The sequence below is a fragment of the Heloderma suspectum genome, chromosome 11 (genome assembly GCF_057233095.1).
Source record: "Heloderma suspectum isolate Gila_16-S chromosome 11, 16-S_ref, whole genome shotgun sequence".
Taxonomy (NCBI): Eukaryota; Metazoa; Chordata; class Lepidosauria; order Squamata; family Helodermatidae; genus Heloderma; species Heloderma suspectum.
The window spans coordinates 11,603,071-11,625,633 of NC_139468.1; the positions used below are offsets into that span (position 1 = coordinate 11,603,071).

Here is a 22,563-nt window from a genome sequence, read left to right on the forward strand (position 1 = left end):
TGTTGAACATGGGTGGGCAGAAGGTAGATCTGGATCTACTGGTAGATTTCTGGGAGATCGGCAAGGATTTCCGACTCCGAATTGTTTGGCAATAGCAGCAACAAAAATGCCGCTAAATGCCCTAAATTATACTCCTGAAACGAAGGGAGCTTGGGGGTAACCACATATGGATTTTTGTGTGGCAGGACTGTGAGCTCCATTCACTTCTGGTACCCAAAACAAATTCCTGGCCTCAAAATCTTTTAATTCTAGGTCTTTTCCACCAGGCTCCAGTTGGTAGATTTGAGGGTTCTAATAAAAACAACAACCACACAAGTTGATACCTCAGGCCTGAAGTCTGCCCACTCCTGGTATATGTGGTGCCACATCCCTTCCTCCCTCCCTATAAATTCTTTCAAAGGAACAGAGGCTGGAAGGATCAAGAGAAGCCATATCAAAGGAGGTATTTGAGGGAATGTTGGGCGGGAAGGCAACAGTCTATGTCAGGGTGGGCAACTTATGGCTCTCCAGATTTTTGGCCTACAGCTCCCATCAGCCCTAGCCAGCATAGCCAATGGTGAGGGATTATGGGAGTTGCAGGTCAAAACATCTGGAGGACCACAAGTTGCCCATCCCTGGTCCATGTGTAGGGCCACCGGGGAGCACGAATGGGCCTTTGGCATAGTTGCTTGGGGAAGTTGGAACAGCAGACAAGGGGCAACAGTGAACAGCATATATCCAGGTCCCCTTGGTAGTGGCACCCACCCTCTAGAGTGCTTTCCCATGTGTAGTTCAAGAGGTGGAAACTGTGGCAAGCTTTAAACACTTCTTAAAGACGTATCTGCGTACTCAGGCTTTCTCTGACTTGTAATTGACTGCTCTGTTCTACTGTTCTTCCTGCAACATTTCTAATGTATTCATTATTTTATATTATTGTCTGTTTTTAATCTTTGTAAGATTTGTAAAATACCCAGAGAGCCTCGGCTATGGGGCGGTATAGAAATATAATAAATAAATAAACAGGCCATAATAATGAATTTACATTGATTTTGATGTTGTATTATATGTATTTTTAAAATCTAAACTGCTTAGAGATCTTAGGATATTAAGCGGTATAGAAGTAGTTTAAATAAATAATAAATAAACCATGTGGGTCAGTCTTAACTCTACGAAAACATTTGTGAGCCGTTCTTAGACTTGGGCCACTTGTTCTGAAATTGATCCCTCAACGTAATCCCCCCCCCTCCGGCCAAATGTTCACCCGGCCACCATATTGTATGGTAGTACTTCTCTTAATTCAGGCCTTCTATGGCCAAGCAGTGATACACAGAGACCGTAGCACTTTCTTATCAGATATTTCTTCTTCTTTTTATTATTAAGATCAAAATATCAATCCCACCATATACCTGCTGCCATGACAATAAATAACAATAACTTACTTTGGTCTGCAAAGGCTCAAACAACCACACCTCCATCCAGAAGATAATTTAACATTGGCAAGAGGGGGAAAAATACTTAGTCCTGTGGATCATTTTCCAGCAATCATGCGGGCTGAGGGAGAGAAAGATATTCCCCACTCCCATGCCACCAAACAACAGAAGTTCAAGATTTTTCCAGATACCTGGTGTAGCGTGGCAAATGGGGTGAATTAAGCCACGTGATGGTTGGTGATGAATATGTGGAGCTGGCCACAATGAACACAAAATGGCGGCAATGAGTCTGAGATGATGGCGCTGGCTCCAACCAGCAAAAGTCAGGCAAGCACCAACAATTCCAAGTTGATCAGGTTTGTTTCTTCCAAATGGAAAAAAAAGGAAAGGGAAAAGGAAAGGGAAATGTACTCTAAAACTATCATTACATGATTTAGGTGTAATTCTAGTAAAATCCAAAAGGCATTCATGGAGAAAAACAGAACCCCTCAGAAGCTTTGCTCTGCCTTTTTTTTTTCTCTCTTTCTTTCCCCACTGTGGCTTGGGAAAGGCGGTGGAGTCCAGATCCAGAAATGGTTACAGCCAAGATGGATTAGGAAAGAATGAGGTGCTGGGTTTTAAATAAAGATAATAATTTAAAGAGTTGAGTTTGCTCAGAGCTCGGGAGATCTCATGCAAGGAGCAGGAGCATGCGAACGTCCGTGGGGGGATGGGCTGGTGGGCACTAGAAGGATGCTCTTCTCACGTCTCCACCGGGCTAGGAACCATGCTGTTGGGGGTATCAGGGAGCTGGGAGGACAGAGATGTCACATCACTGCCAGAGGAATTGCCCAGTGAGCCAGATTCTGAAAAGGAGACCTGTGGAAGAAAAGAACGAAGTAGAGAGTCAGGATAGAGCAGTCACATAATGCATATTTTGAAGGATAACCCCACATTCCAGAACATGGTTGCAGCCCTATACATTTAAGGGATAGCCCTTGTGTTACATTTCCATGGAACTTAATGGATGCCCTTTATTTCTATGTGCTCCGGTTCCTTAGTTTTAAATTTTGAATACCATGGTCTCAGATAAGAATATCATAGGAAGCAGTTTTGTGCCAAAATTTTCTCCCACATTTTTTCTACCATTCTCATTCAATTTGATAGAAAATAATTTGTTTTCAACAAAAAAATTCAATGGTGAAGAAATTTCAGATAAATTCTCATGGGTTGGGTTTGAGTGTCTTGTGCTTTCCTTACTTAGGGGACGGCCAAGGAGTGTTCAAGAGTCCTGTTTATCATCGTACAATCATCTCTCCAGAAGCCTGTTGCCTCCTCAGCTTCCACACTTCAATTAGAGCCCAGAGGAAGACAACAGGAGGTAATTCCTCCCAAAGGGCTATTTGTGATCAGGAAGTGCAGGCAGCCTGGGAGGCTGCAGAGCAATGGAGAGATGTGTAATAGAAAGAAAACACACAGCACCCTCAGCCACCTCGCTGTGATTAGGTAAGCTCCAAAACATCACAAAAAATAATTATAAAACACCCTGACAATGAGGCAGAACAATGGAAGCCTCCTTCATGGGGGAAGAAAACTTTCAGAAAATTGGAGGATAGCTTTTTGCACAACACTAGCTCCATCTCTTCCCTGGAGCTAGACACAACACCGAGCTCCCCTTCACACCCGCATTGTGATAGATGCAAAATGGGGGCCAAGCTGCCAACCCATTGATGCTGTTGCAGCATTAAAAAAAACAAAACCCAAACTCCTCAGGAAAAAAAGAAAGAAGCTGCACTACAACCCCTGCCAATGGTGAGCCCTACCTGTAAGAAACTGTTGAGATGTTCTCCTCCCACTGGAGAAATCTGGTGAAATTGTCCCCCCCCCATTTCTCTGCCCACAAAGAGGGTGGAGAATTTGGAGAGGCCATTTGCACACAGCTCTAATAGGAAACCTGCCATGTAGAAACCTGCCGTGTACCAGGTCAGGCTAGCCCAGTCTTGTCAACTGACTGACAGCAGCTCTCCAGGTAGGTTCTCAGGCAGATAAAGTCTTTTGCATCACCTGCTACCTGATCCTTTTAACAGGAGATTGCAGGGATTGACCCTGGGACCTTCTGCCTGCAAAGCAGGTGCTTTACTATCACTGAGTTTCTGCCCATCCCTCCTTCCCTCCCCACAAAAGTCCTCCTGATCATTAACATCATTAACAGTAAACATCATTAACATCATTAACATCAGTAAACATCAGTAAACATCATCATTATCATGATTTATCATGGTTTTCCATGTTTTCCATGTTTTCCATGTTTTCCATGTTTTCCATGTTTACATGTTTACATGTTTACATGTTTACATGTTTTCATGTTTACCATGTTTACCATGTTTACATCAGTAAACATCATAATCATCAGTAAACATCAGTAAACATCATCATTAACATCAGTAAACATCATTAACATCATTAACATCATTAACATCATTAACAGTAAACTTCATTGATGGCAGAGCAAACTAAAACATAGTCTTAAGTAGAGACTTCCTGCTTAGAACATATGGCAGGAGTACCTATATATTTAAAGGGTTTGGAATAGTGAAAGACATAGGGCACAGTCCTGCAAAAGGTTCTCTGCATGTCCCATTGAAATGAAAGGGATTGAGTTATTATTCAAATGCATGATGTGCTACTTTATATTGGGCCATATTGCTGTCTCCTTAACAGTGCTGAAGTTATGGCAGGAAAGGTAGGAAACTCTTAATCAAATCCACAAGGAAATCTTAATGACAACTCTGAACCTCACCCATTTCGGCCAGATCATATCCCTCACCAATAGCTGTCCAAAAATAATAGGTAACAGAACCATCATAAAAGATGGAAAGGCCAAGAGAAGGGGAGGAGGGCTGTAATTCAGGCACTGTTCCTTAATCACACTGATAATTTAGATGTTTGGGATATTCCTCAGCCCATTCTGATAGGCAAGTTTTGACTGTAGTGAGTTTAGTCTCAATAAGACTTTTGGGAAACCAGCCAGCATGGTGGGCCCTGAATGGCAGGCTTTAGCTCTGTTCCAGGGAATCTCTACAGACCAGCATAAGAAGCACCAATATGAGAAGATCAGTATATGGGCAAGGCTCACTGCATCTGACAGCACAGTTCCCCTGGCCTCTCCCTTCCAAGAGGATGCCACCCCAAAGGAATCTACTACACTCTCAATGCTCCTATCCTGTCTAGCTAGGCAGTGGTCCAGTGGCAGCTATGCAGCGTCAAGAGAATATAGCATATTTTGTAAGCTGACGTAGAAGACACGTATTTCATCCAATGGCTCTTCTGATGCTAACAAACAATCATTTAATTATGCAGGCGGCTCACCCATCTCAATTCTCCACTATCTCAACTAAATATTGCAAGGGGTTCATTTTTTATTATCCTCTAAAGCAAAATCACTGTGCAGGAAAGAATGCATTAGGAGAGGGAGGAGGCCATACAGAGAAATCCTGAATGTGTACATCTCCCACAATATTCCGCTGTAATTAACATTACAGCTTTGGGGGCATCCCATCAGCAATCTTGAGGCATGGCCCAGAGAAGTAGAAAAACAAATCTATCTTAAGCCACTTAGGGCAGAATCCTATGCATGTTTAGACAAAAAAAAGTCCTACAGTTCCCAGCATGCCCCAGCCAGCCATGCTGGCTGGGGCATGCTGGGAAATGTAGGACTTTTGCTGGGAGTTGTAAGACTTTTTTCTGTCTAAACACACATGGGATCGCATCCTTAATTTCACATTAATTTCCATTTTGGTTAGCCCAAAACATTTGCACCAACGACCGGAATGCCATGGTATAATTTTTGCACTGCAGCGTACCATCATCGTGTAGGGCTTGAGGTCACTTAACTTATAAGCAATTGTCTTATATCACGTCAAACCATTGGTCTATCCAGCTCCATACTGGCACACCAACTGGCAGGGTTTCCGGCAGGGATATTTACCAGCTGTACGTGGAGATGCTGGAGTTTGAACATGGGACCTCCTGCACGGAAAACCAATGCTCTGCCACTGAGCTGTGGCCCTTGCCCAGCCATATGCAGAGCTCAGCGAGCTATAAAGCAGCTGTATTCTCTTGACATGCACATTGCATGAACTAGCCCGTATTTGATTTATTTTATTATTGTCAATATCATATTTCCCTGATACACCTGTAGTTGTTGATATGCCTGTGTTAAGCATGTATTCGCAGATACAGCGGCCACAATCCAACACAACATTGACATCAATGTACAGATTTTGCAAAATCTGTTCCGCCTGCATTTCATGGATTGTCGGATGCCTATCATTCCACTGTCCACTCATTGATGGGATGGAATTTTTCCCTATATCCTGAATTTGTGCAAATTTGCATGTGTGCAAATTCACACTTGCACAAATTTGCGCACGCCCCCCCCCCCGAAATGCACATTTTCATGCTTTGGGTTATGAGGGAAATGCACATTTTTGCCTGGTGCTTTTCTATTTTATGTATTTTTCTACAACTAAATTTGTGTAAAATTCCAGAAAGTAAAACAAAATGGTCCACAAACCCATTGAATCCATGCGACTCAGGAAAACCCAGTCAACTGCGGAATCTGTGGGTCAGATTCATAGAAATCCAAACTCATTTGATTCTATTTTGGATTTCTCCAACATCCCTACATCAATGGGTTTAAGTATTGACTGATACTACATGGGATTGTAGCCAATACGTTTCTGTTGTGAATTGCTGGCACTCAGTTTAAAGCCAAGGGTGCTTCACATGTTATAGAGACAAATATGGATTTTTTTTTAAAAAAGTTCATATGGCAGGGACTCTAGGCTTAGCCATACTTAGAGTAAACCCATTAAAATCAATGGATTTAATTTCATAACTTAAGTTGCATTTATTTCAGTGGGTCTACTCTAAGAGTGACTAAGCCTGGATCCGCCCCATTATGCTTCCCAGGCCTTTTTTTAAAATGTATGTGTCTCCCTCATGTAGTACATTTATCAAAATCATTACATGTGAAATGATTGTATTTAGCTGCATCCAGACTGAGGATTTGGTCGTTCTTTTCAAGTTCATCACATTACATCCTTAGGTTGCTTCTAGAAGAACAGCTCCTAGCACTACCAACCAAAAGACAGTGTGTAGCTATTCTGCCTTATCCTCAAGTGTGTGTGTGTGTGTGTGTGTGTGTGTGTGTCTGTATGTGTGTGTGTGTGTGTGTGTGTGTGTGTATATATAGATATATAGATATAGATATAGATATAGATATAGATATAGATGGAAGAAGCACTGGGAAAACATGGGAGGGACACAAGTAGGATACAACGTCAGGTGGACCCCTGTAAAATTCAGTGAACGAGGCAGGGGAATTGCATGATAAAAACCTCATCTGGAAGCCTGATTCTGTGAAGTTTTGCCCAGATAAGAACTGCTCTATCTTCATCAGAGAAATCTACACAAGATCTGCAGCTAATCCCACTTCACACCATGGTCTTAAACATCTACAAAAGCATATGTGCTCGCAACATGTTGTGATGTTGCCCTGCAGGCAGCTCTCAGTACAACCCTGGCCTGTACACTTTAAAAAAATAAAATAAAATATTATGTTTCATTACAATGCTTAGCTACATATAACTGTCATGTTATGTAAGAAACAATTTCTCTCTTCCAAACAAGCAGCTATATGAAAGTACACAGCTCTATGTGCACCAGAAAGAATCCTCATAAGGATTTTTAAAAATATATTTTTATTTTAAATAATATAAATACAGTGTCCGTTTTATACATATTTCCATTGTACAGTCATTCACCATAATATTCCTGTCAACTAATACTTGCTTATATTGCCTCATAACATTACATGGCTTTTTCCTCTTTACAATGTTCTAACAGATCATAGGGCTGCACCTTGTCCTGTACGTTTTTATTCCAACAGATAACAAAAAGAGACTACTTTTCAATGCAACTTTTGCTTTGTCTACCCTCTCTCATTCTAATAATATTCTGCATTTCAGCATAGATGCCAGCTCCCAGGACTCCATCACCCATTATCTTATTGGCGAGATCTCTTTTTGCTTCCATTTATAACGGATTGCAATTCTAGCAGCCTTTAGTAAATGGATGTTCATTTCGCAGCCTAAGCTCTTTATAACCAGTGTCACATGTATCAGAACCAAGTTGCTGAGGTACCTTCTGCTGTCACAACAACAGCCCAAACTAGGTACCTGTTCGTTCGCGCTCGCTCTCTCTCTCTCTCTCTCTCTCTCTCTCTCTCTCTCTCACACACACACACACACACACACACAGCCCACTAATCTGAATCCTAATTAAGAAGCAAATACTTCAACCATACCAACAAACGTGGGGATGCACTCAAGGTCATATAACAGGAGCTGGTTATCACTGGACAAATTCTAACGGCTCTTTTGCCCCCACAAACACACTGGTGTGGAAAAAGTCCCCAAGAGGCCAGATTCTGTCCACCCCTGCTACATCTTCCAGTGTATATCCATACATGCCATAATGGTTCCAGTCTTTGTCACTGATTGTGAATAGAGGAGGAGGGTTCATAATTATTCCAGAAGTATTAGTCCAAAGCAGGCACATGCATCCTATGACTTTCACCTGCCAGGCTCCCAACACTTGTACACAACTATCCCGCAACATAGAGAGGGACTAAGGTATTCCAGCCTGCTTAAGAGATATGCCAGCCCTAGAAGTGCATGGGATGTCCAAGGAAGAAGGCAAGGGCAGTGTTGACTCTACGTTTTTGAGGCGCATCCTGAATGGACCCCTCCCTCAGTGGCTCTATGCTCTCACCACCCTCATGACCAGCTGCCCTTACTCCTCCTCCTCTTCCTCATCATTGCTCCCAGTTGCTTAGGCAGAGAGCACTGAGCAAGAAGGCCATGGCATCTCCCCCCCGCCCCCACCATTGCCTGGGCCAGAGCGAGTGGCAGGTGAACAAGCAGGTTGCAATGGTGAAGAAGAGGAACAAGTCCAGGGGGCTCTTGTCAGTGGGCCCCCACTGGGGTGTGGACTCTCACAGCAGGTGCCCATTCTGCCTACCCTTGACACTGGCCCTGCGCAGGGTGTGCCCCCCCCAGCTTAGCAGGGGTGCAAGCTCAAGGGAAAAGTCCCGCTATTTGTGGCTGGGGTGGGGGTGGGGGTCCTCCCATCTCTTACCAGTTGTTGGAAGGCAGGCTGATCCAAGTCACTTTGCAGGGCGAAATCACTGAGCGCTTTCCAGGGTGGTTGGTAGGTCTGCACCTCCACTGCGTTGCCCTGCACGGCGCTGTCGTGGCGGATTGGGCTGCCAGCCACCAGTGGGGTCCCAGTCAAGCCCTGAAGACTCTGGGGAGTTGGAGAGAAATGGTCAGCAAGGGCTCAGCCAAATCTGCCTTCTCCATGTGCAAATCAAAGACTGAGATGAGAGGGATGATATAGCAATCTATGGGATTTCCTCCCAAGTTCTCTTCACCCCCGAACACTGAGAAGGCTACCATGTGCCTATGGAATATGGATTGGTGCCGTTAGCACAACATAAAAATGAACCAGACCCTCTCCAATTTGAGTTGAGCAATTTTAAGTTGGACATGCCAGCCCAGGGGTCGTACACGGCTCTGTGCGTGTGTGTGTGTGTGTGCGTGTGCGTGTGTGAGAGAGAGAGAGAGAGAGAAACATGCCTGGGAATCAAGCCCTCCGGATTGTACACAACTGTAGTCCTACTTAGAGTAGACCCACTGAACTGAATGGGACTTAAGTTAGACTAACATTGAATACAACTCTCTTATAGGCCACACCAGTGAATGCTGGAGACATGGAGGTGTGGTTATTCAGTAGTGAGAACTCTTGATATGCTCAGGGACACTCTCCTTGATGTTTTGCAGAGCTGTTCCTGCACTGAAAACAGCCCCTCAGACTGATTCCCCCCCACTGACTCAGACGAACTGCTGATGTTTTTGGAACCCCATTGGGCGGCAACGAGGGGGGGGGGATGGAGAATAGAAACTGCAACAGTAGAAAGGGGTGGAAGGACCAGATCCAGAATGAGAAGTGATTAACCTGCAATAATTGTTAATTGCTTCTGAAGTTAACCCACAAAATATGGCAACTTAGCGGTGACCCTGCCTGTGTGCAGAAGACTCCCCCCCCCCCAGTGCACAGGAATTTAAATGCTTACTGTCTTTTGCTCCCACCACACACACACACACACACACACACACACCAGCCTTTCTTCATCGCAAAACTGGAACCATTATCAATAAGCTATTTTTCCAAGAGGAAAATAAGAAGGAAAATAAGATGCCACAGTATGAATTACATAGTGATTCCCCTGTTCAATCAATCTGTGATAGTGAATGGAAGTTAAATAATTTGCTTTATGGAGAATTTAAATACCTCCTCTGCTGTGTGATGATTCACCCCCAACTGCCACCAAGGCAGCCTCTCTCTTCTTCTCCCCCCACCACTCCTTTCAAGAGTTTCATCCCCCCCCTGCTCCCCCAATAAAACATGTTTAACATAGGGCTGGGGGGGGGGCTTCTGAAAAAGAGCAAGCACAGCTAAATCATAATATTTAGGGGTTTCCCCAAGAGTCAAAAAGAGGGGGTTGAAGTTTGATTCACTTTTCAAAATCTTATAATATTTTAAATAATTCCTGTTGTTTTATATCACAGGCAAGCAACCTAGTGGTGCCCTCCAGATGTTTTGGACCACAACTCCCATAAGTTCCAGTTGGCATGGCAAATGGTCAAGGACTGTGGGATTTGTAGTAGTCCAAAACATCTGGGGGCACCAAGTTTCCTACCCCTGGTTTAAATAAATACATAAATAAATATTAATAGCAATAGCCTCTCAGATTTCTTTAAAATAAAAAAATGAATGTTTAAAAAGGATTGGATGGGTATTATCTTTTTTTTTTTTTTTAACATTCCTTGAGTCTGCATGGGCACGAACCTCTAGGGAGATGTCCTGCATGAACACCCACACCCCTTTGAAATGGGACTTCTGCAGTTCATCTTCCCAGAGAATCGTGCTTTACGTGCTTACTGAAACCAAGACAAGAAAAGGCAATAGTGTCTTAATGCCACCAAGCTAACGAATTTTTAATAAATAATAATAATTTATTGTTATTGTTGATGTTGATGTTAAGATTCTAGCAGCAAAGGGTTACTTGCCTTATTGCAGACAACCACCCCTTAGATGGTGAAAAATGAAACCGAGTGTTAAAATCCAGTACCTCTTTCCCGTCCGCTTGCCTTCGTGTTTGGTTTGCTCTTTCATCACTACACCAAGACATATTTTTTTCCAGCACAAACTTAGGCATGTTTACTCAAAAGTTAGGTGCACCGAGTTAAATGGGGCTTACTCCTAGGTAAGTGTCTATAGGACTGCAGCCTTAATTTTTGTTTTTTGGGCCAGTCCTAGTCAATTTCACTGCAGTTAAAATCTGGCAATGGGTTTAGGTTGCAATTGAAATACTATATTCAGCTACCTGAGAGTAAGTCTCATCGAACTCAACGGAGCGTACTTCTGAGCAGTCATGTATAGGACTGGACTATCAATAAGGGAAAGTCAGATTTTTAAGTGTTGTTGTTTAAAAGGATGTTTATATTTTCATATAACAATAACATTATGACAAATCCACCAGGACGTTTCTTCCACTCAAACAACACAAAAATGCGAGTTCTCTTTCAGACTTCCAATTCGTTTCACTGAGGCTTTCCGATGAGAACTTTTCAGCAGATTGTGCCTTTAGCATTTATATAGCACTGTGCAGTTCCTGCCTTATGCATGTTTACTCAGAAGTAAGTCCCACTGATTTCTAAGGGACTTACTCCCAAATAAATGGGCATTGGATTGCAGAATTAACAGCAGTCTCTAGGCATGGGACTTATAGGTTTTATAGGACTGCAGTGCATTTACAGAGTTTCACAAATGTTATAGCCTTCATTCCCACAACAGCCCTGCAAGATAGGGCCAATATTATTGTCATTATCCCTCCCCATGCTGCAGGCAGTGTTGCTAAGACAAGGGTTTACCAAGGAGGCGTGCTTCGTAAATCTTAGCCCTGTCTACTCAGAAGTAAATCCAGAAGATTTCAGCCTTAGCCACTTTGTGACATCAGATGGCATAATATATCCCTCTGTGGATCTCAAGCTTGCTCGAAAATATATTCTACAAATAATGATTAACAGGGTTTTAAAAATCATTTTGAATGGGGCACCAAAATTACTTCATCTGAATTTATTTAACCTAATTTGGCAATGCGTCTGCAGCTTCTGTTGAGAGGGCACCTCATTTTTTTTTAAGGATTTTGAAATGCTTTAAATTGTTAGAGTGAATATTCAAGAAAGCATAAAACCCACAGAGGTGTATATTAAGAGATTTGGTGTCACAAAGTGGACTGCAGCACAATCCTATATTATGTAGTCAGAAGTAAGCCCAGCTGTATTCAGTGAGACTTATGCCTAGGTATATAGGATATAGGATTGCAACCTAAGGCTGGAATGCTAGGGAGAGCAACGGCGGGGAAAATATTAAATCTTCAGCTAGAGAAAGGCAGCTCCCTCTCTAGCAGCCCATCCTAGCTTCATCAGTTTGGAGTGATGTGCCTGAAAACTGATGAAAATACATTTGCGTTCTCTCCATTACTCCAGAATAGAGGGGGGAAGGAGATTATTGATTGCAATGGTCATATATACAACACATTTCTTCCTACATCTTCAGGTGTCAGTGGTCTCGAAACGGGAAAAGAGACCCACAAAAATTAGAGAGGTTCATGGGGGCGGGGGATGGCTTATGAACTCCTTTTGCCCCTTATTCCATCGCTGTCAACCCCATTTTGTACAGTGATATGTCACTTTCAAACCGTCCACTGATGCCAATTACAAAACGTGGACTGATGTGGATGGATCAAACTTGCCAAGACCCCTATTTAATCTCCCCCGTCTCCAGTCATCAGAACTGATCGGAGAGGGGCTTGGGAGGAGATGAGGGACCCTTCCTTTTCTTGATGCCTATGTTTATATCCACACATTCCAATGCCCCAAAGATAACCGAGTCAGCAGGAACTAGTGCCACGCTATGCGTGTTTACTCAGAAGTAAGCCCCACCGTGTACCGTGCGGCTTACTCCTGGGAAAGTGTGCTGGGTGCGATCCTGCATGTTTAGACAGAAAAAAGTCTGGCTGGGGAATGCTGGGAGCTGTAGGGCTTTGCGGGGTCTTTTTTTCCTGTGTAAACGAAACTTTTTTCTGCCCAAACGTGCATGGGATTGTGCCTTGAATGTGCCAGGCAGAGAGAAGGATGGCTCTAACTTCAGAAAAGTAGGGGGGGCAGTAATCCCCCCCCCCGCGCCGCACTCACGGTCTTGTCGTTGTGCTGTTGCTGCTGCAGCTGTTTCATGAGAATGGATTTCTTCTTGTCCTTGCAGCGCTTGTTCTGGAACCAGACGCGGATGACACGGGGGCTCAGGCCGGTCATCTCCACCAGCTGCTCCTTCATGAGCGCGTCCGGCCGCGGGTTGGCCGCGTAACAGGTGCGCAACGTATGCAGCTGCTTCTCGTTCAACACCGTCCGCACCCGCGTCGTCTTCTCCGCCTGCTTGTGCACGTGTGGACGCAAGGAGGGCTGCCTCCCGGGCACCGAGTCTGCCGGGAGTGGGGGGGGGGGTGGAAAGGAGAGGAGTCACACAAAGGCTGATCAGGACCGCGGGGGGGGGGGCGGAGTGTGAAGATCGCGGACAGGGCTTGGGGGCGACCGCGCTGGGTTGGTAAACTGCGTCAATCTCAGAGCACAGTCCGGGGCTCAAACCAGATGGGGGGGAGGGGGCTGGAAGACGGAAGACACTCTAGACATGCTTAGAGGCACTGTATTTTTTATTGCTTCGCAAGGTTTTATTCAAATGCTGTAAGTGTCTCGGGGCAGGAAGCTGTCCTTTCATACTTGGTAAAGGCCTATGCACATTGACGAAAATAAATTATTACTATTATTATCATCATTATTATTATTAATACTAATAATAGCTGAGTCCTATCACTGTCCCTAGGGCTGAGAGCTCACCTTCAGGAAGAAGGAAAAGGGATTTTTCATCGCCCCCCTCCCCCAAAAGGCCGCTGGAGTCCAAAGACAGCGGTCTAAACTAGTCAACTTGGAAAAGCCACTTGGTTTTGTACGAAAAGTACACATGTCCTCAAAAATTAAAATAACGATGCAATCCTATGAAAATTCAGACAGAAAAAGTCCAGGGTGGCTGGCTGTAGAATTCTGGGAGGTGTAGCCCTTCTTTTCTGGCTAAATATGGATAGGACTGCGCCCTAAGTAACCTATGGTCCTACTCATTTCTCCATCAAATCTGTAGAATTTCGAAATCAGTGTGCGCTGTTCGGCTGTGAAATTGGCACCCCACGGCATTCCCTCGAAGGGGCTTCCCCTCTCCCCCCCCCCAAATAACAGCAGGGTACAAGGAGACGGTCTCGAGCTTTCCCAAACCTGCATCCCCCCATCCCCGCCTCGCTTTTTACAAGCGCCGCACTGAGACGCGGCTCCGGCAGAAAATCAAAGCGGGTCGTTCTCCGGAGGAGCAGGAGGGAAGAGCCCCGATCCTCCGCAAGCCACGTCCCCCGCGAAAGCAGGCCCAACTTCTCAGTGCTTAGAATGCAAGCCAAGTGCATGCCCACTCAGACGTAAGCCCCACTGAGCTGGACGGGGTTTACTCCCAGGTAAACGGGGATAGGCTTGCAGCCTTAGAAAAGCCCAGGATGAGACCTTGCTGAAGACAGATTACTAAATCATTAAGGGCTCAATCCCATGCATGTTGAGACAGACGGAAGTCCTACAACATGGCTGGCTGGGGAATGCTGGGAGTTGTGGGGCTTCCTTCTGTCTCGACGTGAATAGGATCGCGCCCTTAGTCTTTAAGGGTGCAATCCTGTTTATACAGGAAAAAGTCCTCCTCCTCCGAGCATTGCGCAGGAAAAGAATGCTGGGAGTACTGGACTTTTTTTCTATCTAAACATCCGTAGGATTGTGCCGTAATTGTATTTGTGGTGATTTCGGGTGGGGGTGGGGGGAGGCAGTGTTGTTTCTACTTTTCCTTTCTTTTTCTTAGTCATTTTTGCCGGAGCCTAATAAATAACCACTAATCTTCTGGGGAAACAGCCCGTATAGATTCGAAAGTGGGTTTGGTTTGGTTTTTAATTGCAATCCAAAATCCTTTCAATTTTAATTTCCCACTCTCTCCCCCCCCCCGCAATTGTCAAGGTGTTCTTTCCGAAGCACGTAGCCACAACTTTGTACTCCGTAAAGTAATCACTGTTTTAAAATTATTATTATTAATAATAATAATAATAATAATAATACCAAATATCGATCAGACAAGGCAAGAGGCCAGGTACACCTAAAGGCGAGCTAAGAAGAAGAAAGGCTATCTTCTTTTCTATTATTATTACATTACACGAGAATATTATGCTTCAAGATCTTCTCATTTTGTTTTGTTTTTAATTTTTTTCACCCATCTCTTTCAAAGCAGATGTGATTTAACTCAATCGCGACTCCAGCTTACTGACAATTGAAGGAAGTTAAAGGGAGCCGAAGCAGATGTCACACTAAACCGATGTCACAGGGACCGAGAGGGTAGGGTAGGGATCTAAAAGAAAACCAACACAAACGAAATTGCCTGCTCGGCAAGGGTCTTTGGAAGAAACTCTGATCTCCGGACGAACGACCAGCTCCATCAGAGGCTCTCTGAGACCCTTCCCTGGAGTTTCTTTTAAAATTTCCACCGGAATGCTTTTAAAACTAAATCCGTGTCTTTTGAGTATACAAGTACACCTTTTATATACAGGATAACAACAACTCAATAGCATATTATGGTTTGGGGAGGGAAGGAAGAAAGGAAGGAAGGGGGGGAGAAAGACTGTCCTGAGTAAGAGATTGCACGTTTACTTGGAAGTAAGTGTCACTGTATTCAATGGGGCTCTTACTCCCATGTAATTAGACCTGGGGCTGCAGCCTGTGTGCATATAGAGAAATTAAGGCTGCAATGCTAAGCTCACTAACCAGGGAATAAACCCCATGCAACACAGTGGACCTTACTTCCAAGTAAACATGCTTAGGATTGTGCTGTTAGGCTGCAGTGGTAAAGTCAGTACAGAAATGCCCCTTAGAACTAGATGGAATATTACTTCTGAGCATCTAAGGAAAAAATAGGAACCTTTGCCACTTGGACAAAGTTTTTCCTTTTCTTAAAAAAGAGGGGAAAAAATGAACCCCAGTTGCTTAGGTGTGATTAAATCATTTGTGTTTTTAATATCATAAATGCATGTAATCGGCTTGAATTAAATGGAGAGTTAAAGAATGGCACAAATGCTTTGAGGGAGGGAAGGGGGAAAGGAACGGTGTGTGTATGTATGTGTGTGTGTGTGTATATATATATACACACACACACACATGTGTGTGTGTGTAACTGTGGGATAATAATGCCTTTATTAGGACAAACTTAATGGTAACAAAGAAAGTTAATTCCCTACTGTTGATCTGGGACTTTTTCTTAATGAACAATCCAGTTCCCTGGACTTTTTCTATCTATCTATCTATCTATCTATCTATCTATCAATCTATTAATGGCTGCAGGATACAGTGGTTGACAATGGAGAGTCAGGATTCTGCCTCCCCCACACACACACATCCTGCATCTAAAAAGAACAACGCAAAACCTTCCAGGCTCTCCCCACACTCACCCACCCCGCTTCTCCTACCAGACCTAAGAGAAACTTTCTGTTTACCCAGGAACCTCGGAAACGTCGGATGCTTCCCTGAGTTCCATGTGACTCCCTCTCTAATAAGTACGCATAGGAGCGTGGGCACAGCCTTGAGTTCTGAAGAGAGAGGTTCTGGGCCTCAGAACTGCTGCCTGCACTGGAAGTTACACGGGGCCCATAGCCCCCCTCAATTTTCTCTCTTTCCCTAATTTTTTTTACAAACAAATAATGTTTTAAAAAAATAGTTTAGATTTTTGTCTTTAAAAGGCCTGCAAACCAGATGAACAGCCTCCCTACTTTTTTGTGTGTGTCCCCCCACCCCGGAACTTTTAGGCTGGCTACGGGCCTGAGTTACACTCTGCCCCTGGACCCTTTTGCCCTAATTCCAGATTTGCGGGGGGGGGGGGGAGCGTGTCCTGATTGTGTTCACTCAGAGAGAGAGGCGAAACTCTGCACAGGCTCAGAGGCATTCCGTTACAACTTTAGAAGCACTGAGCTGGGCTCCGGTTCAAGCGGAGGCTCAGTGGGTGGGTCTCGTTCTAGCCCCAAAGGAGCGGCTCCAGGAAGGCAGCCGAAGGTCATCTTGGGACTCTCGACAGAAGGAAAGCCTTCTGGGGCCAGAGCAAAAGATTTAATCCGGATCCACTCCGGTTTTGCTCGGGAGCCCCATATCAGTGATAGGAGTGGGGGATACTGGCTGCCCAGAGAGGTGCACAGAGAGGTTAGAAGAATCAACCCCGCCCCTATATCTGGAAGACCCCTCCCCTGTGTTTTGGAAAAAAAAACACCCATCACGATTTTGCATGGATCCAGTAGAGCGGGGCTCGGGGGGAGGGCTGAAGAAAAGCCCCTTGAAGGAAATGGGAGCTCATCTAACCCATTCATCCAACCTTTATTATTTTGTGTTACATTTGTATCCCGCCTTTCCTCCAAGGAGACCCAGGAGACATAGTGAGCAGGATTTGATTTCTGTTCCTTTTGTTTGGCGGGAGGGGGCAGTAGATTGCTCCCTGGCGCGCTTTGCCTTCTTTGTATGTTTTACAGAAACGGAGGCCAATTTTGGGGGACCTCTTCTCAGAAGATCCCACCCACCCATCACGCAACCCAGAGCAAAAAAAGGAAAGAAAAGATCTGCCTGCAGAGCGGGCGGGGGTCTCTCATCGAGGGAACAGATCTGGAGAACTTCAAAAATGCCATTTCTTTCATTTACCTTTCCCAATTTCCAGGGGGAAGTTTGGGGTTCACCCCCTCCCTGCCTCTCACTCTTTTCAAAACCGAAAGTGCAGCGAACAGTCAGAGAGCCCCTAAAAGGACCGTGCGCTCTAGCTCCAGGCAGGAGGGGGCGCGGGGTGGGCGGGGGGCAGGGCCTTGCCTTTGCCTTCCCTCCTCTGATTCATCGCCTCCGTCCAAATGTGTTGTAAGCTCCCGGAGGAAGGGCAAGAAGGGGTCTCCCCGGGGCACCTTAGAGCCTCCTCCATCGAGGAGGGCAGAAGCGATCGGCTTTCGCCCACCACCAAAGATTCTGGTGCGCAGTGCCCCTGGTTGTCTCTAAGGTACAGCAAGACTCTCCCGGGGGGGGGGGGGGGAGCGAGGGCCGTCTGGAAAGCAACCCTAGACAGAAAAGGGTCCCAACTCCCATCGCCGCCTGTACGGGGTGGGCAGGAAGAAGCAGAATCGAGGCCGGAGGAATGGTGGGAGGCAGACAGATACGCTAAATAAGGAGAGAATGAATGAATGGTGGGGGGAGGAAAAAAGATAGATAGATAGATAGATAACTAATGAATTAATTTGGGAGGGAGGGAAAAAATAAAGAATAGGTAGACAGATTAGCTAAGGACATGATGAAGGAATTTGGGAGGGAAGAAAAATAAGTGAATGAATGAAAGACGGATACGATGGATAGATTGGGTAAGGAAATAATGAATAACTTTGGGAGAGAGGACGGAAGGATAGATGAATGAATGAACGAACAGGAAAGAAAGAAAAGGAAGGAAATTAGGAGAGAGGCAGGCAGAGAATTTGGAAGGGGGAAGGGGGGAAAGGAAGGAAGAGAAAGAAATGAAAGATAGGTAAGGAAGGAAGGAATTTGGTAGAGAGGAAAAGTGAAATAAATACACGGATGGATAGAAAGAGAAAGATAGATGGAAATAACGGATTAATTGGGAGAGAGGGAAGTAGAAAGATGAATGAATGGAAAAGAAACGAAAAGAAGGAATTTAGGGGAGGGAGGGAATTTGGAAGAGGGAGGAGGGCAAACGACAGAAAGAAAAGATATATAAGAAATAAATAATGCCTTTGGGCAGAAGGAAAGATGAAAGCGGAAGGAAGGAAGGGTTTGGGAGAGAGGAGGAGAAAAGAAAGAAGGGAAGGGAGGCTGGGGGAGGCGGCGGCGGCGGGCTGCTGGCGGCGCCCCTACCTGCGGGCTGGAGGCTCTGCCTGGCGCCCTGGAGGGGGCCGGGGCTGCGCGGGGGGCTCTCGGCCGAGGCGGCCCGGTCGAGGAGGAGGCTGTGGTCGGCGCGGCAGAGCAGCTCGTGGTCCCGCAGCGAGAACTCGTCTCCCGGCAGGAGCTGCCGGCTGCACACCGAGCAGCGGAAGCACTCCAGGTGGTAGACGTTGTCCCGGGCGCGCATCACCAGGTCGCTGCTGCTGAAGCCCGCCGCGCACTTGGCGCACTTGATGCCGAAGAGCCTGCAGCGGGGGCGGACACACGAGGAGGGCGACCGTCAGGGGGGGAGGGGAGGGGAGGGGAGGGGGGAGGCAACTCCCCCGGAATCCCCGCCACGCACACGCCCCCCGCCCCCCCCCCACGACAGGACAGGGGCCTCAACCGAGCGGATTGCAAGGCTGCCTCGACGAAGACCCCCAGTTGCCACTGTAAGCTCCTGGAGGCAGGGACCTGACCTCTCGCTGCACCCAGAAGCAAATCCAGGCGTATGGCCATCTTTTAAGGCAGGGGACAACAATGGATCACAGTACCCCTTTGCCGCCTCTCAGGCCCTCTTTCCACGCTATCATTAATGGCATTATACTACAATTACAGTATCCTCACATGAGTAACAATTTAGACTGCAAGCTCCCTGAGGCAGGGACCTAGGCTCCAACAGCCATGCACAGGAGTGGTGAACAATTCTAATAGGTTCATTTTGCGTGCTTTTATTAATATACTGTGATTAATACCAATTCAGATTTTATGTTCATCAAGGCAGGGCTCTGAGCTTTAAATTATAATGTATATGAGTGGAGTCATATTAATAACTGTAGAATAATAATTAATAACAACAACAACATTAACAGTTTGCTGCCTCTCATGGGTTCTTATAAATAGTCATATTATTCCATTAGCATCATTATTATCCGTTCTTTCTAATACGGTTTGACTATCCGTCTGAGTATTCACAGGAATTTGGCTGGCATGCAGGAAAAGCTACACACTGAGTAAGAAATTTGTAATAAAGAAGTACGGCTTATGGTTATTAACGACTCATCTTAGCAGATAACCACACTTACTTACTTAGAAGTAAGGTATATCGAAATCAATCGGACTTACTTCCAAGTAAATGCGTCCCTAGGAGCGCAATGATTCGTTCCCCCCGAACTTTACAGAAAGCGGAGCTAATTTTCGCATCCGTGGCTGCAGGAGCATCAAGAGAATTATGAGGGTTCCTGCGGTGATTCTTTCTGAACTTCCGGTCGTCAGGAGTTCAAAGACCAAAGACATAAACTCCATCCTCTTTGACCCGCCTTAAATTTTCCCCAACGAGACTTCAACAAAAGGGAGAGAGGCAAGAATTTTGCAAATAGAATAAAATAAAATAGCATCAAATAAATGAAATGGAATTTTGCAAACTTTTCAAATAAGGCTTCTGATGAGAAAGAAGGATGAAAAGAAAGAAGGAAAGAAAGAAAGAGAAGGAAAGAAAGAATTGCAATTTGATTCGGGGTGTTTTGGGATGTGTCACTTAGAAAGGGAGTGAATCACCTGATATAATCCCTTTTACAGTACGTTTTGCCATCTCTCACAAAACAAGTGCAGGTCTCGTCCAAATATTGGCTACAATCCGCACATTTCAGACACGCCGCATGCCACTCCAGATCCGGGGAAACCTTCAAGATGTATTGGTCGTGGATTTCACTCCCGCAGCCCACGCACATGGCAATCCCGGGTTTTTCTACCAGTAGAAAGGAGCAAAGGACACTAAGAATGGACAGCAGAATCTGTCATCAGGACTTTCTCAAAAAGGTGCGGGAAACAGTAAAAAAAATAAAAATAAAATTTAAAAATAAAAATAAATCTATCGACCCAAATCATCCTACAGCCCTGGTGCCTACAAGAGCCTTTTACTCCTGCAGGCAATGGAACCACAGGAGCAAAGCAGGAAAAATGAAAAAATAACCATCAACCCGAAAGTCTGGCATCTTTGCAATTTCACAGATACTTTTTTTCTTTCTGATTTCAGGTGGGGGGGGGGGATTGCCAATTGCAGATATTTGTAAATACCAAAAACAGGGAGAGAAAGGACAAGAGAGAATCTGATCATCTCTGAATGAGTGCATATCATTTCTGTCTATTATTATTATTATTATTATTATATTATTATTTCTCCCTTTTCCTCTCTGTATAATTTCCTGCTGGCGTGGTGAATTGTTAAGTGAAGACTCTCCGAATAAGCAACTCTAAGGCCACAATAACAGCATAGAATAAGAATAAAAATAAAATAAAACCGGCAGCAAATTCTGCAACATAGAGGTTTCAGTAAGAATCCAACCCCCAAAAGACGCGATTTCCAATTGTAACAAATTATTAGAATACTGTTGCAAGACGTGTTATATTTTTGCCCCCCCCTCCCCAAGAGGGTTGGCCAAAACAACCCCCCTGCAAGAATCCACATTCCAATGCACCCAAATCTTTACAGATAACATCCAGAGCAAAGAGAGAAAGCCACTTACTTTTGGAATGATCCCCCATAGCACCCAGGAAAGGATACGGGAAAATAATATCCACCATGCAGAAGGAGGTGTGGGAAAGTATTATGATACAGAAAGAAAAAAGGCTTCTCTTAGCCCCTGTGCCCTGCCTGCTGTTTCCTAACTAACTACTCCAGCCCTGAAGGCAGCCGGGAGGGCAGCTTTGCTTGTCCCGTACGCAGCATGATGTCAGCACGGCGCGGACCACCCACTAGCCCTGGGAAGAAGAAGAAGAAGAAAAAGGAGGAGGCAGAGCAGTGACCTCACCGGGCTGCTCCAGCAGCCGCCGGCGGCGATTGGAGGAGGAGGAGACGGCGAGCGCGGATTGGCTGGGAGTGAACAATGGAACGCAGAACGTTGTGGCACAGGCAAAAGGTTACTTAGGTGGCTCTCCTCGCGCTTTCTCGGCTGTAGCTCCATAGGTGCGCATGAGCGCAACTTCCTGCTTGTGTTATCTGGTCAGAGCCGGGTTAGGGCAACAGCCAGGTGGCTTCCCGGTTTCCCACCAGTGGGGGGATTCCGTGGGAGTGACTGTTTGGGGGCTCTCTCTCCCGCCCCCCCATCTCAAGTCATTTGAAGGTGGAATTTGGGCGCTGCAAAGTCTCTCTGGCTTCTTTCTATTGGGTCTGGGAAGTTGTTTTTCCCATTTACAGGCCTGGAAAATCATCACTATCATCATCAGCCTCTAAAATTATTTCTAGGCTGCCTTTAAGGGAGGAACCAACATTGATAATAATAGTTTTAATCTTTTTACCTGGCAATCCAGCTGAATTCATTGGGGCTGAGTTCATGAAGATATGCCTATGCTTTTCTCTGGTACCAACACATCGTCTCCAATAGGTTGTGCGGTCCGATCCGACTGCACGTGCTTATGAATTAAATGCGTCTTGGTCCCTGGTTAAGTGTGTCCAGAATAGCAGCGGTGCGGCTCGATCCTGTCCATGTTTACTCGGCAGTAAGTCCCCCTCCCTTTGTCTAATGGTATTTACTTCCAAGTAACAGTGCACGGGATTGCAGCCATAAGCTGTTTTCAACTGTGCGATGCTATACATGCTTACTCAGAAGTGATTCCCACTAAATTCAATAGAGCTCACTTCCTAGTATGTAGTTTACTTCCTAGAAAGTAGGCTGCGAATTAAAAAAAAAAAAAAAAGCACGCCACTTTCTAGCAAACACCATTAGAAACACAAATGCGAATAAACATCCATAGGATCGTACCGAAAAGTATACACTATAGCAGCCCATCTCTTTATCTTTATTTTCTTAATTTTCTTTTTCCTTTCCTTTCCTTTCCTTTCCTTTCCTAGATAAATGCTGGCGGATTTTATACACTCCTTCCATTTCCGTTTCTAACCCTGTCCATTTATTAAAATGTGTTTTCTTTTTAATCCCCCCCCCTTGACTTGACCAATGGAAATGATTAAACAG

General features: G+C 45.1%; 1 protein-coding gene across 1 annotated transcript; it reads right to left on the reverse strand.

Moving 5' to 3' along the window:
• Window positions 1–1,030: 1,030 nt before the first annotated feature.
• On the reverse strand, window positions 1,031–21,276 carry ISL2 (ISL LIM homeobox 2). The gene is made up of 6 exons (XM_084816812.1): window positions 21,118–21,276; window positions 20,150–20,339; window positions 18,587–18,858; window positions 12,776–13,059; window positions 8,592–8,759; window positions 1,031–2,267 (listed from the first exon to the last, which is right to left on the reverse strand). The coding sequence occupies exons 1-6, from the start codon at window positions 21,173–21,175 to the stop codon at window positions 2,151–2,153; spliced, it is 1,089 nt and encodes a 362-aa protein (XP_084672938.1). The 5' UTR covers window positions 21,176–21,276; the 3' UTR covers window positions 1,031–2,150.
• Window positions 21,277–22,563: the final 1,287 nt, after the last annotated feature.